General features: G+C 42.1%; 1 protein-coding gene and 1 pseudogene across 3 annotated transcripts in view; both read left to right on the top strand.

Moving 5' to 3' along the window:
* The window catches only part of Asb3 (ankyrin repeat and SOCS box containing 3), a 106,888-nt gene extending 92,650 nt beyond the window's left edge, over positions 1-14,238 (top strand). Inside the window, exon 9 of one of the 3 annotated variants that reach the window (XM_057771541.1) lies at positions 7,793-14,238. In XM_057771541.1, the coding sequence (XP_057627524.1) occupies positions 7,793-8,022 (230 nt within the window). In that variant the 3' untranslated portion in view covers positions 8,023-14,238. The remainder of the gene's footprint in view (positions 1-7,792) is intronic. The other 2 variants (XM_057771540.1, XM_057771539.1) reach the window with 2 other exon arrangements.
* Positions 14,239-14,284: 46 nt separating this feature from the next.
* On the top strand, positions 14,285-18,433 carry LOC130875550 (RNA-binding protein EWS-like; annotated as a pseudogene).
* Positions 18,434-19,615: the final 1,182 nt, after the last annotated feature.

Raw genomic sequence — 19,615 nt, 5'->3', positions numbered from 1 at the left:
CATTGTTTGTAATAGCCAAAACCTGGAAACAACCTAGATGCCCTTCAATGGAGGAATGGATGAAGAAAGTGTGGAATATATACATATTAGAGTACTACTCAGCAGTAAAAAACAATGACTTCTCGAATTTTGCGTGCAAATGGATGGAAATAGAAAACACTATCCTGAGTGAGGTATCCCAGACTCAAAAAGAGGAACATGGGATGTACTCACTCATAATCGGTTTCTAGCCATAAAATAAAAGACATTAAGCATATAATGTGTGATCCTATAGAAGCTAAATAAGAAAGTGAACCCAAAGAAAATCATATAGTCATCCGCATGGAGAGGGGGAAGTAGACAAGATTCCAGGGCAAAAACTGGGAACTTGCGGGTGAGGTGGCATGGGGCAAAGGGGAAATGGGATGAGAAATATGAGAAGGGGAGGATGGGAGGAGCTCGGAGGATTGGGATGGTTGGGATATAGGAAGGATGGATACGGGAGCAGCGAAGTATATATCCTATCTAAGGGAGCCATCTTAGGGTTGCAAGAGACTTGACTCTTGAGGGGTTCGCAGGTGTCCAGGAATATGTCCCCAGCTGGTACCTTGGGCAACTAAGGAGAGGGAACCTGAAATGACCCTATCCTATACTGATGAATATCTTGCATATCACCTTAGAACCTTCATCTGGCGATGGATCGAGGTAGAGACAGAGTCTCAATTTGGAGCAAAGGTCTGAGCTCTTAAGGTCCAAATGAGGAGCAGAAGGAGGGAGAACATGAGCAAAAAATCAGGACCACGAGGGATGCACCCACCCACTGTGACAGTGGAACTGATTTATTGGGAGCCCACCAAGGCCAGCTGGTCTGGGACTGAATAAGCATGGGTTGATTCCGGACTCTCTGAGCATGGCGGTCAATGAAGACTGATGAGAAGCCAAGGACAATGGCACTAGGTTTCGATCCTAATACATGAACTGGCTTTGTGGGAGCTTAGCCTGTTTGGACGCTCACCTTTCTGGACGTAGATAGAAGGACCTTGGTCTTCCCGCAGGGCAGGGAATTTGGACTGCTCTTCAGTATCGAGAGGGAGGGGGAATGGAGTGGGGGGAGGAGAAGAGGAGTGGGGATAGGGGGAGGGAAGTGGGGGGAGGGCAATATTTGGGAGGAGGGGAGGGAAATGGGAAATGGGGAGCAGGTGGAAATTTTAATTAAAAAAGAATAAAAATAAATAAATAAGTAAAAAAAAAAAAAAAAAGAGCTAGTTCCAGGACAGGAACCAAGAGCTACAGAGAAACCCTGTCTCGAAAATCCAAATAAATAAATAAATAAATAAATAAATAAATAAATAAATAAATAAATAAATAAAAAATAGGATCCCACTGAAAAAAAAAAAAAAAAAAAAAAACCAGTCAGAAACAAGCATTCAGTGGCCACATGTATTTATACACAAGAAAATACATAGGCACAGAGTGCCATCCATCCATACAAAGTAGACAGAATGTTTTAACAGAATGACAGACATAACTTTCCTTGGGAAGCCATGTCAGATGATCAACTTAAAAAATCCTAAGATCAGAACTCACAGTATAAGAAACCGTAGGAATTAAAGAACTTTTTTGGTACTCAGAAAGGAGTAGGCAGGGAGGATGCTCCCAGTTGGAGGGATGACAACACCCATTGCATTCCCCACACGACACCAGCTCCAGCTTGCTAAGCATAGCAATGATGGGAGGCAGCAGAAGACCGATGTGGCATGCTGTCCCCTTCCCCAAGGCAAACAAATGTATGCCTCCTATGTAGGGAGTGGAAAGCCGGATGGGACAGAGGAACAGCCACAGGCTGTCGTGCCGTGGTGTCAGTGGTGGTAGCAGGAGCAGGGGAAGACAAGAACCATGTGGAGAATGCAGCTGACTTGTTCCACATTGTAACACATGGAAGAACAAGACACCCGGTGAGAGAGCAGGCAGAAGCAGAGAGTGGGGTATGGGTAGGGAGGAAGTACAGATCCCCAAATACCGAGTAACTTTGGATAAATTTTGCAGCAGTTGAGGAAATAGATTTACACTTGGTGCTGCCTACTTCAAAGGCTATACCAGAGACCAAAGATCATGGCAGGACATTCCCCTAGATAGTCTGAGGTCAAGTGGCAAGGGGAGGTAGGGTGTCTTTTCATAGATCATCTCCTAACCAAAGGTCCCACAGAACAAAGACAAGCCTTGCTTCAGAAGTGGGTTAGGGTTGCCCCTGGTACAGCCACATCTTGGCAGGGTACCCTGAAGATCGGGAGGGGTCTTGGAACCCTAAAGACAGTGACTTGGAATGGGCAGCTTATTGGGCCAAAAGCTGATCAATTTGGGAGAGAGTACTGTAAGAGGGAGAGTGGCTTCCCACATCCGTGTGGTTACGGTATCCAGGCTCAGCACCAGGCAATAGGTATTTTTGAATTCCGGCAGTAGGTTTCTCTGCTGATGCAATAAGTCAGATCAGGCCAAATTAAAATCCAGGTTTAATGAGCAAAGCACCCCTGGGTGATCTCAGGGCTAAGAAGAAATCACACTGCTGCTCCCAGATGAAAACCTTAAATACCCTATAGGCATGGTCTTTGAGCAGCTGGGGGGGGGGGCAGAGAGCTGCCAGTGGTGGGCTTTCTAAGAAGGGTTGGGGAGCTGGGCGGTGGTAGTGCACGCCTTTAATCCCAGCACTCGGGAGGCAGAGGCAGGAGGATCTCTGAGTTCGAAGCCAGCCTGGTCTGCAAGAGCTAGCTCCAGGACAGGCTCCAAAGCTACAGAGAAACCCTGTCTCAAACCCCCCTCCCCCTCCAAAAAAAAAGAAGGGTGGGGTTTGGAATGGGGAGTGAAACTGGAGCAGAGATTTCCAACACTATCACACCTGTTAGTATGATGTCATCATAACAGCAAATGATGGGAAATGTGGACAAATGTAGGTCGTATATACGGCTGGTGGGAATGTCAGTTGTTCTTGCCAATATGTGTACCAATATAGAGGGTCCTCAAAAAACTGGGACTATATTCACTACATACATGTCCCAAGTATGCTGTTTGTATGACCTTCATGGCTTCAAGTCATCTTACCATAGAGAAACTTGTATGTCAGTTGCAGCACTATTTGCAATAATTAGGTTATAGGAACAGCCCTTATGTTCAACAACAAAGGACTGGATATAAGAAATGAGGTACATGCACGCAGTGGAATTTCATTCGGCCATAACAAGAATAAAGATATCATTTGCTGAAAAACTTGATTCACCTGGAGGTAATACTATTAAACAAATTTAAGTGTGCCCCCATAAAGTTGTGGTTCCTAGATTTTATACAGATGTATAAAATGTTTGTATATACATGAATGTAGAAGAAAAGCTACATAGGTGAACCCCGAGGACTAACTAGAGTAGTAAAGGCCAGAGCAGAGCACTTGTAGGGCAGTATCCTCAACTACATTGTATACTTTATGGAAAATTTCTTGTGTAACATCACACTGTGTACAGTAATATATACAATGAAGAAATCTGAGACAGACTTTCTCTGTTATCTAGCCTGGCAGCCCTGGAACTTGCTCTATAGACTAGACTGGCGTTGAACTCATAGAGACCCTCCTGACTCTGCCTCCCAGGTTTTGGGATTAAAAGCATGTACCGTCATGCCTGGCCTTACAATGAAAAAAAAATTTAAATTAATTTATAAATTAATTTATTTAAAGAATGCCCTTTTTAGCTTACTTTCAGTCTCATATATTTATCTAATTGTACAAATTATTTTAGTTCAACAATACACTATTACATATAGATAAAATAATGTGAACTCTCTGAGATACTACATTGACATAATTTTTACTGATTCGTTGTGCAATCGAAACATTTGCGGTCTCTAGACTCACTGGTGTCTAAGATTTTTGAGGTACTTTGCAGGTTACAAAATGTAGTGATTCTTTCTACCTTGAAGCTTATTAAAAGCCTTTCGGTGTACTGTAGGGAGGTGAGGTGCTACACTTAGCAATGGGAACGAATTGTCACACAATCAGCAGTGACTCTGCACTTTACTACTGGATGACAGCTCCATTTATTTCACTCATTGCCATTTTTATACCAGTCATTCTTCAATTTTGTTTCCTGCCTATATCAGTTACCTTACTGTATCTTTCACAAAAATATCTAGGTAACAGATTAAAGCTGGGAATGATTTATTTTGGCTCACAGGTCCAGAGGTTTTAGTCTTCATGGTGGAGAGACTATTGCAAAGCATAACAACTCATATTGTGACTGTCAGGTAATAGGCAATTTCACTGACTGTTTTAAAGTTTCTTGAAGGGACAGCAGTCTTAGCAGATTATGCCATTAGATCCCTGTCTTAAGAGCACATCTAATCATGCTTATGCACATTTGCATGTGGAAGCTCAACCTCTTGTGTTTAAAATAAAGTAGACTAATCTATGTTTGTTAGTAGAGTCTTAAATGACTTGCCTATCTGACACCACATTGCAGCAACGTAACTGTTGTTAGCTAGATCCAAATGATGGTGTCTTAGTTAGGACTTCTACTGCTGTGAAGAGACACCATAACCCCAGCAAGTCTTATAAAACAGAACATTTGATTGGACAGGCTTTCAGTTCAGAGGTTTGGTCCATTATCATCATGGCAGAACATGAAGGTGTATAGGCAAACATGAAGCTGGAGAAAGAGCTGAGAACCCTACATCTTGATCCACAGGCAACATGAAGTAAACTGAATTAGGCTTAACTTGAGCATAGAGACCTCAGAGCCTGTCCTCACAATGACACACTTCCTCCAACATCTCCTAATAGTGCCACCCCCTATGAGTTTATTTGGGCCAGTAGCATTCAAACTATCACAGATAACTTCCACATGCATACACCCACACACATATATACTCCTTTATTTACTTGTCTGATATTCCATGTTTTTTAGTTATATGCATAATATACAACATACTGTCTGAGTAGAAAAATTACACTTAAATATGCACTCTTGAGGTTGGTTGAAAACAGAAACAAAACCAGCAACAATCTGTTGTTTTCAGCAATGTTTCTAAGGATGTTTACCCATAAGCCATTGAGTTACGGTGATGAGCTTCCTGCTATTGCTGGTTTGGCCTCCCCTGCTGAGGGCTATATATACTTGTGAGAAAGTGGAATAAAGGGCTTGTCTGCAGAACCTGAAGTTGGGTTGCGTGTTAATCCTGAAGTCCCTTGCTCAGAAGAACGACAGTTGCCGTGCTGGCGCGGCACACTTGCTTTTGCCTCCTAAGTGCTGGAACTAAAGATGTGCCGCCACCACCTGGCCTAAGGCTTACATCTTATCAGTCAAAGTTTCTTATCTTTATATACAAGTCTTTCTAAAACGTATATCTTATCTGTCAACTTTTCATGTTTGTCACAATTATCAGACCACACATTTTATATTTGGCAAAAGAAACCACTATTGCTATTAAGGATGAGTTGAATTACCAGACTGATGATAATTATAATTGGTATTATGTCAATTCCAGCTAAGTCTTTTATCCCCTCATTTACTATTTCCATTTTCAAACCATCCATGGTAGCATTATATAGGGTCCTAGTACTCTGCTTTGTGATATTTTTCATCCTTAACATGGGAATGATTTTTTTTTTAAAAAAAATATTACTCAACTCTCTCTCTCCCTCAAGATGTCTCACCAAATCTGCTGACTTCTCAGTTTGGTGGTGGGCTCAAGCACCTCCTGCAGTTTCCAAGGATAAGTCCACTTTCCAGAGTTCCTACAAGTAATGGCCGAGTAGTGTGAATTCTCCATTTATGTGATCATGCCACACATTGGACTGCCAAAATATTGTTTTCCCACTGGCACAGAGGCTGTACCTGAATACTACTGTCTTCAGCCAGTAACTCTGGCAGTCACTGACCCACTTCTCAGGCAGCCATGTCTCTCGCCACTGCCACCAAATACAGTCACTTAAAGATTTGTTTTTTATTATGTGTACAGTGTTCTATCTACCTCCTTGCCTACATGCCAGAAGAGGGCATCAGCTGTCATTATAGATGTGTGTGGGCACTGGGAACTGAACGCAGAACCTCTGCAAGAGCAGTCAGTGCTCTTAACCTCTGAGCCATCTCTCCAGCCTCCAGATGTACTATTTAACTAAATCCTTATTGTTCTATTTACCACACAGGAGTTGGAGGCTAGATTGAAAACCTGCTAGCTCAGAGAAGTTGAACAGAAACTACATGATCTTCCCTCTTCACCAGCATCTCAGAATGAGAAAGTCTCTTTTCTGTTGCTCTAAAAAGGGCTGTCACATTTAAAGTTCCTCCCTCCTACTTCCTGTGTATCTCTTCTTTTTCTGGTTCCCTTCTGTCTCTACTTTCTGTCAACTAGTTGCTGACTCTGTTTCCTGACCCAAAGTTGATTTTATTAAGTTTACTCAAATGCAAACTTGGGATTCACAGTGTGATCGTGTATCCTACAACTGTAATCCACACTTAGAGTCTTTGGGGTCAGATGGATTTAAATTTTAACCGTGGCTCTGCCAGTTAAACAACTTTGTGATCTTTGAAATTTTGCTGAATCTTCTTTTTAAGACTCTGTTTTCCTGTCTTATGATAGCATGGTAATTTATATCAGGGACTGGGGCAGATCAGTGGTAAAACATGTACTTAGGAAACCCAGATAGATAGATAGATAGATAGATAGATAGATAGATAGATAGATAGATAGATAGATAGATAGATAGATAGATGATAGATAGATAGATAGATAGATAGATAGATAGATAGATAGATAGATGATAGACAGATAGATCGATAGATCGATATTGTGTATGTATCTGCATGTTTAGACCAGAGAAAGTGATACAAAACTAGAGTATCTCTGAAATGCATAGGCACGTGGCATAGAGGACACTCAATGAATGTTCTCTTTCTGTGCCAATTTTAAAAGTTCGTTCTTAAAAACATTATTTTACTAAGTGTGGATGTTTTTAATGCACGTATGTACACCACATGCATGCCTGGTTCCCATGTAAACCAGAAGAGGGTGTTGGATCCCCTGAAACTGGAATTTGAAATAGGTGTGAGCCACTGTGTTGGTGCCACAAATTGAGCCTGGGTCCTTTGGAAGAGCAGCTAGCACTCTTAACCTTTGATCCTTCTTGCCAGCCCTTGAAACTTCATTTTATGTCACAGATGCAAAGAGATAATGTTCAGACTGCACATCCATTTACTTGATATGTTAGGTTACAAGACTCTTGGCAATGAAACAGACTAAGAGGGAAGTAGCAATTTTCTGTTGTGAGTTTTCTTAAATGCCAGCTTGTACCATCAGTTCTTTAGAATTTAAACATTTACCTTTTATGGATTGGATACTGACTTTGAGTGACCAATTGAAGCAAGGGCAACCAGGTGAGGAAAATAATTGAAAATTTAATGTGATTATCCTTATCCACCAGTCTTCTTTGAAAACAAAACTAAGCGACAAACTATTTCTCTTGTTATACGGAGATGGGTTTGTTGCTTACTTTAGTGTATTACTAGTGTGTGTGTCTCTCTCTGTGTGTGTGTGTGTGTATTCGTGATTGTATGCATATGTGGAAACCAGAGAAGGATGTTAGTCTATCATTCTCTGCCTTACAATTTTGATAACAGTGTTTCTCACTGAATCTGGAGGTAGATTGTTACCGAGCAAACCACATTGGTACTTCCGTCTCTGGCTTTTATATGTGTTCTGAAGTCCAAACTTAGGTTCTTAATCTTTTCTTCATTTCACTATCAGTTAATATTTTGTTCGTTTGTTTCTCCAGCTTGTGTCCCATGCTTGACCCATCTCTGCCGTTTGGAAATTCGGGCCAGTCTAAAAGCAGAGCACCTTCGTTCTAACAGTTTCATCCATCAGTTGCCTCTTCCCCGAAGTCTGCGGAGCTATTTGCTCTATGAAGAGGTTTTGAGGATGAATGAAATTCCAGAACCTGCAGCTGTTGATGATGTAGAAACCAGCGAGGCTCCTGACAGCTCAATTGTCAGTGCTGTATAGTCACCAAAGATGGGACTGTTTAGCCGGGCGGTGGTGGCGCACGCCTTTAATCCCAGCACTCGGGAGGCAGAGGCAGGCGGATCTCTGTGAGTTCGAGGCCAGCCTGGTCTACAAGAGCTAGTTCCAGGACAGGCTCCGTAGCTACAGAGAAACCCTGTCTCGAAAAACCACAAAAAAAAAAAAAAAAGATGGGACTGTTTACAACTGGGCTGCCCAGTCCCTCCTCCCCAATACTGAGAACTTTGCTCATCCTGCCTTACTCGGTTGTCTCCAGTGTACTTTGTTTTGTAGTGTTTGCTGACCTGATCATTTTTTTTTCTGCTTTGTTCTGCTACCCAGCTGTGATGCTGCTATGGTGTTGGATGTGACCTCTTCTCAGTTAAGATTCGTGTTCACCTGTGCTTGAAACTAGGGATGGAAGCCATAAACTTCCCAGGAAGAAGATATAATAACTGTGCTTTCGAATCACTTAACACTGTTATTCTATTTATGCACTAACATCCTCTATGTTTATAAAAGGAAATTTTCCTATGTTGTTCTTATTTTTTAATTCAGATATATTTGTGAGGTGTTAATATTCTTGCATCTTAACTTGCAAACTCAGGGGAAAGTTTTCGAAGAACATAGATTTCAGTCATATTGTTTTCTTAGATCCTTTCTTCATATTTTTTGGCAAAATATACCCCATTTTCAGTCTGCCAAGACAAGAACATACCTAAAGTCAAAGGCATACTCACTATAAAAATTATGTCCTTTTTAGAAATATTGTACTGCACTCAGAATATTAATAAGGAGACCTGAAAGGAGCATTCATACAGCACCATCTGTAGAGACAGGGGCACATTTCAGTTGTTTAATGCTAAATAGAACAGTCAGACTTCACTCAGCTATAGAATAAGAGGGCAGGTTTGTTTCTATGAATCAGTAATAGCCAATAATATTCTATTCATACATACACTACTTTTCCTTCTTAATACCTGGATGTATTTTTAGACCATTGATAAAGACCTTAGAGTCCTGCCTTGTGAGTTTTTACAATAGCTTTATCTAAACCTTGAGTCAAGAAAAATCAAACATCATCAAGACATTTGTCTGAGAGACTGGAAGTTAGCCTTGAGAGGGAGGTATTAGGGTGTTAATGTCATAATAGGCAGCACAGGCTGATTTCTACAGGAGGCAGAACTTCATCTCTTGCCAGCAACCTGTGCTTGATTAGATCATCTGGACCTATCTCTAATAGACTCTCAAAACGAGCATGATGAAGGTGGACTTCATTAGAATGAGTTAGAAGACTAACTCATTTCTCATATTCAAAGTCTTGTTTGATGTAGATATATAGTTAGATATTGAAAATCAGGCAGAAGTTCTGATCGTTCAATTTAACAAAGATTTTCCAAAACTGTATGCACTATGTGTTTTTTTTTTTTTTTAATAGCGTGACCTTTGTTTTTCAAACTCTGTTTCAGGATTTATTTTTGGTCATGGCTAACTATACACATAATGCTTTTACAGGATATCTTTTAATGTATTCAGTTTGTGTTCAAATGTATTACAAAAATCCAGTTTTCCATAAGCTAGCATTAAGGTTTTATTTTTGAAACCCTAAAATTCAGTACAGATGGCCCCTCCCTGGCTGGTGATTTTTTGACTTTATAGGATTGAAAAAGTGACAAGCATCCCATAGAAACTGCACTCTGAACTTCATCTTTTCCTAGGCTAGCAATACACAGTATGCTAGTCTCTTGGAGTCTGATGATACTGAGAAGTGACAGTGAGCTTCTCTGTATCATGTGGTCATGTAGTCACAAGGATGTCTGTAGGGGCATGAATGTTCACAGGTACGCACCGGAGTGTCCTTATAGTTTGGTTGAGTATTCTTTGGGTATATGCCCAAGAGTGGTCATGTTGGGTCTTGAGGTATGTTGATTCCCAATTTTCTGATAAACCACCATACTGATTTCCAAAGTGGTTGTACAAGTTTGCATTCCCACCATCAATGGAGGAGTGTTCCCCTAACTCCACATCCTCTCCAGCATAATCTATCATTAGTGTGTTTGATCTTAGCCATTCTTACAGGTGTAAGATGGTATCTCAGAGTTGTTTTGATTTGCATTTCTCTCATGGCTAAGGATGTTGAACCTTTCCTTAAATGTCTTACAGCCATTTAAGATTCTTCTGAGAATTCTGTGTAGTTCTGTACCCCATTTTTAATTGAATTATTTATCTTACATGTGGTTCCAAGCTTTGAATTTTCAGATAAATGTTTTAAATTTCGAGTGTCTGTAAAACTCAAAGCATGAAATGGATCATAGTGGAGAACAGGCCTGGAGGGAAGTGGGATGGCAGAGGAAATGCACTGTGGAAGGGGTAAGGAAACCTTGAAAGTGGAAAGTTTTCATCAGCAAGGGGAGAAGCATGGTGGTGGGGAAAGGGTTAACCAAAATTAAGTATGGAGGAAAAAAATCCTTTTGGAAAGATACTACATTTGAAGTCCTTTAAAACCATTTGAGGGGCTGGTTAAATAGTTTAGCATGTGAAGGTGCTTTATGCCAGCCATATGCTATTGAGTTTGATGTTGGGAAACCACATGGTAGAGGTAAGAAAATGATCTAGAAAATGCTGCTCTCACCTCTACACATGAACCGTGGCTTGCCACCAAGCCTAATGAATGGAGTTGCATCCTTGGAAGCCTATGTAAAACAACTGAATGAAGGAGCCCTGCATGCATGTGTAATGTTCTTCCCAAAGATTAAGTTGACTAAACAAAGGTTCCAATACTGTGAGATAGTGTAATCTGATGTGAAGAAAGGGGGCTCCTGTCAAACATTACAGGATACTACCAATGTCCTCATTAACACACGGGGATTAGATTGTTGGACAATTCTGAACACACTATATACTTGGGATATAGGACATTTAAAGGTCATGTTGTATCTGTGCTGTATAGGTTTACAGTACTAGAAGCTTCTATGCAAGCTACTGGATGAGGAAAGTTGGTGATGATTCTACCCATCTGTAGACCCTGCATATGACAACTTGCCTGGCAAGATATTGTCCGTGTGATAGTGTGTTGACTCTTATAGGAACAATAAAGTTTGTGACTTGATTTTAAGTCTACCACACAGTAGGGAACTCTTGGCTGGTTCTCTAAACCTGGTTCAGAGCCCAATGACTAAGGCCATGGTGATGTAATATGGAAATCTCTCTGATTCTAGAGACTGAAACCTTTGCTGGACATCACAGTCAGAGGTCATAACATGTTTTGAGGTCATTTAAGATATAAAGCTGCTATCTTACTGTGTACTCAAACTGATTGTTAACCCACTTTTAAGAGAATAATGTAACAATGACCACTACTTTCCTTGGTCTTCCTACATAGCCACCTTTTACAAACTAAACTAATACTTAACTAATCTTATTTTCTTCTGTGCCCCCTGATCCAGAACAAATGTGTATAATTTGTATAAAACAGCATACACAGAGGTTGAAAACACTCTTAAATGAATATCTACCAGAACAGTTGAACACAGCATCATCAATGGGCAAACATGGTGTTTGTAATGTTTTTTTGTTGTTGTTGTTGTCTGGGTGAGTTGGGATCAGTTGCAGTTATTACCTTCATCCCTTGTCAGACTCCACGAATGATTCTGTAAGATATCCCACTCCTTCCCCAGGTGATTCTTATGGGAAAATTCAATAAAAGGGTGAGCAACAAAAGGGGCAGACATACATTCACACACAGGGACAGATGCAGGGACAGACAGACATAGGGACAGACACAGACTCAGACATGAAAACAGACACAGGGACAGACAGACTTCTTCAGAAAGGCACAGATTTAGATTCATGCACCAGACAGAGAAGGGAAGACAGGGAACATGTAGAAAATTCAAATCTGGAAATGACTCCCAGTGGAAGTGCTTTTATTTCTTTCCTTAATGCCACACTGATGAAGTTTTGGTGACCCTGAGTTAATCACTGATGTGTTGAATTCACACACTAGGCCCTCTGTTGTTGTTTTGTTAAAATTACATAGACCCAAGCTGCCTTCTAAGTACTCTCGCTGACACCTATACATTCGAGCAACTGTGATCCCTAATGAGAGATGTTTCTTTAGTCAATGGGCTCTGGTGAATGCATAGACTCACACCTGGCCAAAGTTTAGAGAATGCATAACTGTGCAGTTCTCAGACCTCAGCAGGACATCTGAAGCACAACACCCTCCAAGGCTCCTCAGGGACTACTCTGGAAGAGAGAGGCGGAGGTTGTAGATGGTTTCTGTGAAATGGTGTCAAGGACACAATGATCATCACACACAGGAAGGAGCTCGTAAGGCCCCAGCCTCAGTGAGGGACTTTTCTCACTTAATTTGTGCTGGGGGATGGGATGCCATAAAAATTACAGAAAAAGGAAATTCAGGTAAGCAGCCACACTTTAACTCTGTGGATGTTAAGGCCAATAGAGTAGTTTGGGTGGTGCTTTTTACTTATGTTAGAGTTGAGTATGGAAACCTCTACAAGACTGGTCTTTGACTTAGAAAATCCACTAAAATTCATTGACGCCTATTATTGAACTCCAGTTCCCAAAAAAGTAATGGGAGGCTCAGATACCCAGAAATGGGCTCAACCTGGACTTTGGAGGATATTTGGAGGATAGATAAAAGCCAACATTCCTTACAAACTTGTGAAGTTAGTTCTTCTACCCAAAGGTGTCATTTCTCTTATCACTAGAAGTAGGGAATATTGGTGGCCTGTGGTGTCTATTATCACAATAAGATACAGACTGGCCTCCAGGCTCCTTCAGTGGCACAACTACCTGCTGTACAGTTCAAAGTCCACGCTAGTGTTCTAGGTCTTCTACCCTCCTGCCCTCCCCTAACCTTCCTCTAGTTCAGAAGCATCCCTACCCCAGCTCCTCATTCTCTTTCTAAGCCTATCTCTCTGTCTCCTCCTGTCTCTATGTTCCTCCCCCTCTCTGTGTGTCTCCTCCTCTGTCTCTCTCCCTCTGCCTCTCTGCTTTTGCTTCTTTCATAGTCAGGTGTTCAGCCTACATCTGTTCCTGCTCTGTCTGATTCGATATGCCACTACCTGTTCTATCTCTGATAGGTATTATAGAAGCTTTCTCCTTAAACGTGTCACCAAAACATCATGTCAACAGTTTGTACAATACCAAGAAACAGTTTAAAATATTTTTAAAACATATTTTAATGAAAAAACTATTATATACTGAAATCAATATATACGGTGTCAAGAAATATTTAGCATTAAATTTTATAAATTTTCTTAAATATTCCTGAAATTGTCATTGTTGTCAGTAGTAGCTCCTCATAGGCTTCAGCAGCAACTAAAAAGAAAAGCAAGAATTATCAGTAGTATCAAGAACATCATTGGTGGCAGCGACAGGATGAGCAGTAACAGAGGCATCACCAGTAGAATCTTATGTAGTGTCATGTCACAATGAATGTCATTGTAGTTGAGAAGTGGTGACAATGTGGAGTCTTATTTCATTGGTTTTAATTCTCACATGTTGCTTCTTTGGGGGTGTTTATTTCCAAAATGATGCTATCCACATAAGTCACAGTGTATGGACAGAGAAAAATAGAAACTAATATCTAACGGTTACATTTCTCTGCTTAGCCATTCAGACAACACAAGTTTCATGTTAGATGCATTTTCAATATGATTCGAAAAGATAACCTTTTTTTCTAGTTTTAGGTAATGGCTAAAGGTCTACAAGAGCTAGTTCCAGGACAACAACCAAAAAAAAGCTACGGAGAAACCCTGTCTCAAAAATTTAAAAAAAAAAAGAGTCATATATATCACAAAATTTATTTATGATATGTATTGGTGCCAAAGAGAATTGGATTTCTAGCATCTATTTTAAACCACAGCTGTGGTCTAACTTACCTTGTTAAACTCATTTTAATGCATGTCACGTGTTAAATTAGGTTGAATACCCACATCATCACTGTTGATACGAATTTCAGAAACCATATTCCAGTTGTTAGCATGAGCAATGCCATTGTTGCTTCCCAAAGCGGCAGACCCTTGGAGTGAGTTGCATAGTGGGTGTATTCAGCTGGACTGGTAGCACTGAAATACTCATTAGCACTATGAGGGTCGAAAGTGTCACCTGGAACATGAACAAGAGCAGATTCCTGATCAGTAGTGAAGCTACCACACTTGTGTTCTCTTCTAAGCAAGTTTCAAGAACAGGGTCAGAATGTTGCTGAGGGGGAGAGAACGAGGAGAAAGGCGAGAAAATGGCGTTCACAGATTACAGTACCTACAGCCAAGCTGCAGCCCAGCAGGGCTACAGTGCTTACACAGCCCAGCCAACTCAACGATATGCACAGACCACCCAGGCGTATGGGAAACAAAGCTATGGAACCTATGGACAGCCTACTGATGTCAGTTCTACCCAGGCTCAGAGCACTGCCACCTACAGGCAGACTGCATATGCAACTTCTTATGGACAGCCTCCCAAGGTGATACCACTCCAACTGCCCCCATGCATAGGCCAGCCTGTACAAGGATGTGGCACTGGTGCTTATGACACCACCACTGGTCCAGTCACCACAACCCAAGCCTCTTGTGCAGCTCAGTCTGCATATGGCACCCAGCCTGCCTACCCAGCCTATGGCCAACAGCCAGCAGCCACTGCACCTGCAAGACCACAGGACGGTAACTGCCCACTGAGACTAGTCAACCTCAATCTAGCACAGGGGGTTATAACCAGCCCAGACTAGGGTATGAATAGAGTAATTGCAGATATCCCCAGGTACCTGGGAGCTACCCCATGCAGCCAGTCACCGCACCTCCACCCTATCCTCCTACCAGCTCCTCCTCTTCACAGCCAACTAGTTATGATCAGAGCAGTTACTCTCAGCAGAACATCTAAGGGCAACCTAGCAACTATGGACAGCAGAGTAGCTATGGTCAACAAAGCAGCTATGGGCAGCAGCCTCCCACTAGTTACGCCCCTCAGACTGGATCCTACAGCCAGGCTCCAAGTCAATATAGCCAACAGAGCAGCAGCTATGGGCAGCAGAGTTCATTCTGACAGGACCACACCACATGGTGTCGGGAGCAGGAGTCTGGAGGATTTTCCGGACCAGGAGAGAAGCTGAGCATGAGTGGCCCTGATAACCGGGAGAGGAGAAGAAGGGGATTTAATCATGGAGGCATGAGCAGAGGTGGGCTGGGAGGAGGACATGTTGGAATGGGCATTAAAGAGCGAGGTGACATCAATAAGCCCAGTAGACCCATGGATGAAGGACCAAGTCCTGATCTAGGCCTTCCTATAGATCCTGATGAAGATTCTGATAACAGTGCAATTTATCTGCAAGGTTTAAATGACAATGTGACTCTGGATGATCTGGCAGACTTCTGTAAGCAGTGTGGAGTTGTCAAGATGAACAAGAGAACCAGGCATCTCATGATGCACATCTATTTGGATAAGGGGACAGGAAAACCTAAAGGTGATGCCAACTGACAAGGCTGCTGTGGAATGGTTTGATGGAAAAGATTTTCAAGGAAGCAAACTTAAAGCTTCTCTTGCCCGAAAGAAGCCTCCAAAGAATAGCATGCGGAGTGGCATGCCACCTCATGAGGGCAGAGGGATGCCACCACCACTCCGTGGAGGTCATAATAGCCCAAGAGGTCCCAAAGGACCCATGGGTCGCATGGGAGGCATTGGAGGAGAAAAGAAGGATTCACCCCATGAAAACCTTGGGGCCCCTTAGCCCCTCTGGAGGAGGAAATATCCAGCACTGAGCCGAAGTTTGGCAGTGTCCCATGCCAGGCTGGGGAACCCAGAACTTGACCTGGAGAACAGAATGCAAGCAGTGTAAGGAACGAAACCTGAGGGATACCTCCCGCAACCCTTCCAACCTTCAGGATGTGATCGTGGCCAAGGCGGCAGTGGTGTCATGCAGTGAAAAAGAGGTGGACTTATGGATCGTGGTGGTCCTGGAGAAATGTTCTGAGGTGGCAGAGGTGGAGAGAAACGTGACTTCTGAGGAGGCCATAGCTTTGACCGGGGTGAACTTGGTGGAGGAATATGACATGGTCCTGAGGGTCCTCCTGGAACATTGATGGAGGAAATGATAGGAAGAAGAGGTGGACCTGGAAGACCTGGAAGACCTGCATAAAATGATAAAGGTGAGCACCATCGGGAACTCAGTGACCGGCCCTACTAGAGAGACCTGCAGAGCTGCATGGATGACCAGATTTATTTTTTAAAACCAGAAAATGTTTTAAATTTAAATTCCATATTTATAATGTTGGCTACAACATCATCATTAACACTGGCTGTACTTTAGTATTTTCACCATTTGTGAAGAAACATTAAAACAAGTTAAATGGTAGTTTGCTGAGTTTTTTTTCTTTCAAAGTTGCTGGTTTTAAAACTTGACAATAGGGACCCCTTGTGAGCACACTGAGTATCATTGTGGAAAAGCAAGAGGGCCTCTAATTGTCACAAAGTTCATGGTTGTAATTGTTTTCAAAAACATTCCAATGTTTATTAACTGTCAAAAATTAATGTTGCGGAGGGCCCATGGTGTCACCAGTATGGCTACCAGGAGCAAGCTCAGCGTCAGCATGTGGTCTCCCCCTTGCATGCCCAGTGTAAGTCCTAAACAACGTATGTAATCCATTGTGGTGTTGTGAAGTGTAATTTTCTCAGATTCCTGAGGAATGTCACCTCTGTGCCTTGTACCTGGAAGTGAAGGTAATTCAGTGTCGGCGGTAGGCTGAGGCACAATGCAATCGTCATCATTTGCAGAAAGAAATCCTTCCGGCTTGGTTTCTTCAACCTTCAAGGAAATTTTGATATCTTAGTTTTCATTAAAAATGTCACTGATTTTAATTCACTTCACAAGAACTTATATGTTAATGCCAGGGCCTTGATTCATAGTCCCCAAATATTTGTTTGCTCAGGGAAATTTTATCACTTTAACCATTGATATCGTGTAACCTTTGCTTCTTTCTGTTTGATTCAAAGCTCAGAGATTGAGAATCTTAAAAGGGGACCTGTTCAGCTTTATGTGTGTGGGGGTGGGGTGGTCAGCGAAAGACCTTCATAAGGTGGTTCTCTGTTTTCACCTGATGAGGCTGCCCTGGTGGCATGCAGCAAGGATGAGGTGGACTTATGGACTGTGGTGTTACTGGAGAAATGTTCCGACGTGGCAGAGGTAAAGACAGAGGTGGCTTCTGAGGTGTCTGTAGCTTGGACTGAGGTAGTTTTGGTGGAGGAATACGATGTGGTCCTGAGGGTCCTCCTGGACCATTGATGGAACAGATGAAATGAAGAAGAGGTGGACCTGAAGGACTTGGATGACCTGTGTAAATGGATAAAGGCGAGCACAGTCAGGAACTTAGAGACCGGTCCTACTAGAGTGACCTGCAGAGCTGCATGGATGACCAGACTTATTTTTAAACCCAGAAAATGTGTGAAATTTATAATTCCATATTTATAATGTTGGCCACAACATCATGATTATTTCTGGCTGTACTTTAGTATTTTCACCATTTGTGAAGAAACATTAAAACAAGTTAAATGGTAGTGTGCTGAGTTTTTTTCTTAAAAGATGCTGGTTTTAAGGCTTGACAATGGGAACCCCTTGTGAGCATAATCAGTATCATTATGGAGAACCAAGAGTGCCTCTAATTGTAAAAAAGTTCATGGTTGTGATTGTTTTCAAAAACATTCCATCTCAGCACTTGGGATGCAGAAATAGGCAGATCTCTCTGAGTTCGAGACCAGCCTGGTCTGCAAGAGCTAGTTCCAGGACAGACTCCAAAACCACAGAAATCCCTGCTTCGAAAAACCAAAAACCAAAAAAATAAAATTCCAAATGTTTATAAATTTTCAAAAAATTAATGTTGCAGAGGGTCCATGGTGTCACCAGTATGGCTTCCAGGGGCAGGCTCAGAGTCAGCATGTGGTCTCCCCCTTGCATGCCCAGGGTAGGTACTAAGGAACGTGTGTGATCAATTGTGGTGTCGTGAAGGGTAATTTTCTCAGATTCCTGAAGAGAGTCACCTCTGTGACTTGTACCTGGAAGTGAAGGTAATTCAGTGTCGGCGGTAGGCTGAGGCACAAGGCCATCGTCATCATTTGCAGGAAGAAATCCTTCCGGCTTGGTTTCTTCAACCTTCAAGGAAATTTTGAGATCTTAGTTTTCATTAAAAATTTTCCTGATTTTAATTCACTGTAGAAGAACTTATCTGTTAATGCCAGGGTCTTGATTTATAGTCCCCGAATATTTGTTTGCTCAGGAAATTTTTATCACTATAACCACTGATATCGTGTAACCTTTGGTTCCTTTCTGTTTCATTCAAAGCCCAGAGTTTGAGAATCTTAAAAGGGGACCTGCTCAGCTTTATGTGTGTGTGTGGGGGTGGGTGGGCAGAGAATGACCTTCATAAGGTGGCTCTCTGTTTTCACCTGTTGAGGCTGCCCTGGTGGCATGCAGCGAGAATGATATGGACTTATGGACCGTGGTGGTCCTGGAGAAATGTTCCGAAGTGGCAGAGGTGGAGACAGAGGTGGCTTCTGAAGTGTCTGTAGCTTGGACCGAGGTGGCTTTGGTGGAGGAATACGACGTGGTCCTTCGGGTCCTCCTGGACCATTGATGGAACAGGTGGAATGAAGAAGAGGTGGACTTGGAGGACCTGCGTAAATGGATAAAGGCGAGCACAGTCAGGAACTTAGAGACCGGCCCTACTAGAGAGACCTGCAGAGCTACATGGACGACTACATTTATTTTTTAAAACCAGAACATGTTTAAAATTTATAATTCCATATTTGTAATGTTGGCCACAACATCATGTTTATACTGTCTGTACTTTAGTATTTTCACCATTTGTGAAGAAACATGAAAACAAGTTAAATGGTAGTTTGCTGAGTCTTTTTCTTTTAAAGATGCTTGTTTTAAGATTTGACAATGGGAACCCCTTGTGAGCATACTCAGTATCATTGTGGAGAACCAAGAGGGTCCCTAATTGTAACAAAGTTTATGGTTGTGATTGTTTATAAAACATTCCAAACGGTTATTACCTGTCAAAAATAATGTTGCAGAGAGTCCATGGTGTCACTAGGGTGGCTACCAGGAGCAAGCTCAGCGTCAACATGTGGTCTCCCCCTTGCATGCCCAATGTAAGTCCTAAAAAATGCGTGTTACTTACTGGCTTTGTGGGAGCCTAGGAAGTTTGGATGCTCACCTTACTAGACCTGGAAGGAGGAGGGAGTACCTTGGACTTCCCACAAGGACGGGAACCCTGACTGCTCTTTGGGCTGCTGTCGGAGGGGGAGTCTATCGGGGGAGGGGGAAGGAAATGGGAGGTGGTGGCAGGGAGGAGGCAGAAATCTTTGATAAACAAATAAATAAAAGAGTAAACTGGTGTTTGCTTCTTTTCAACAGTAGCAACCATAGTAGCTTTCAGCACTACTTATGCTGTGCAGTTGAGAAAAAATTTACCAGTCTGTATAGTTTAACATCTATAAGTTGTGTGACTTGGATATCAGGTGTTTTCAATGTTATAATTTCCCCTTCAAGTTTTGGAATGTAACAAGAACATTGGCAATG

The sequence above is a fragment of the Chionomys nivalis genome, chromosome 6 (assembly GCF_950005125.1).
Source record: "Chionomys nivalis chromosome 6, mChiNiv1.1, whole genome shotgun sequence".
Lineage (NCBI taxonomy): Eukaryota > Metazoa > Chordata > Mammalia > Rodentia > Cricetidae > Chionomys > Chionomys nivalis.
Note: the sequence above shows the minus strand (reverse complement) of the source record. Positions and strands in the feature narration are given on the sequence as shown.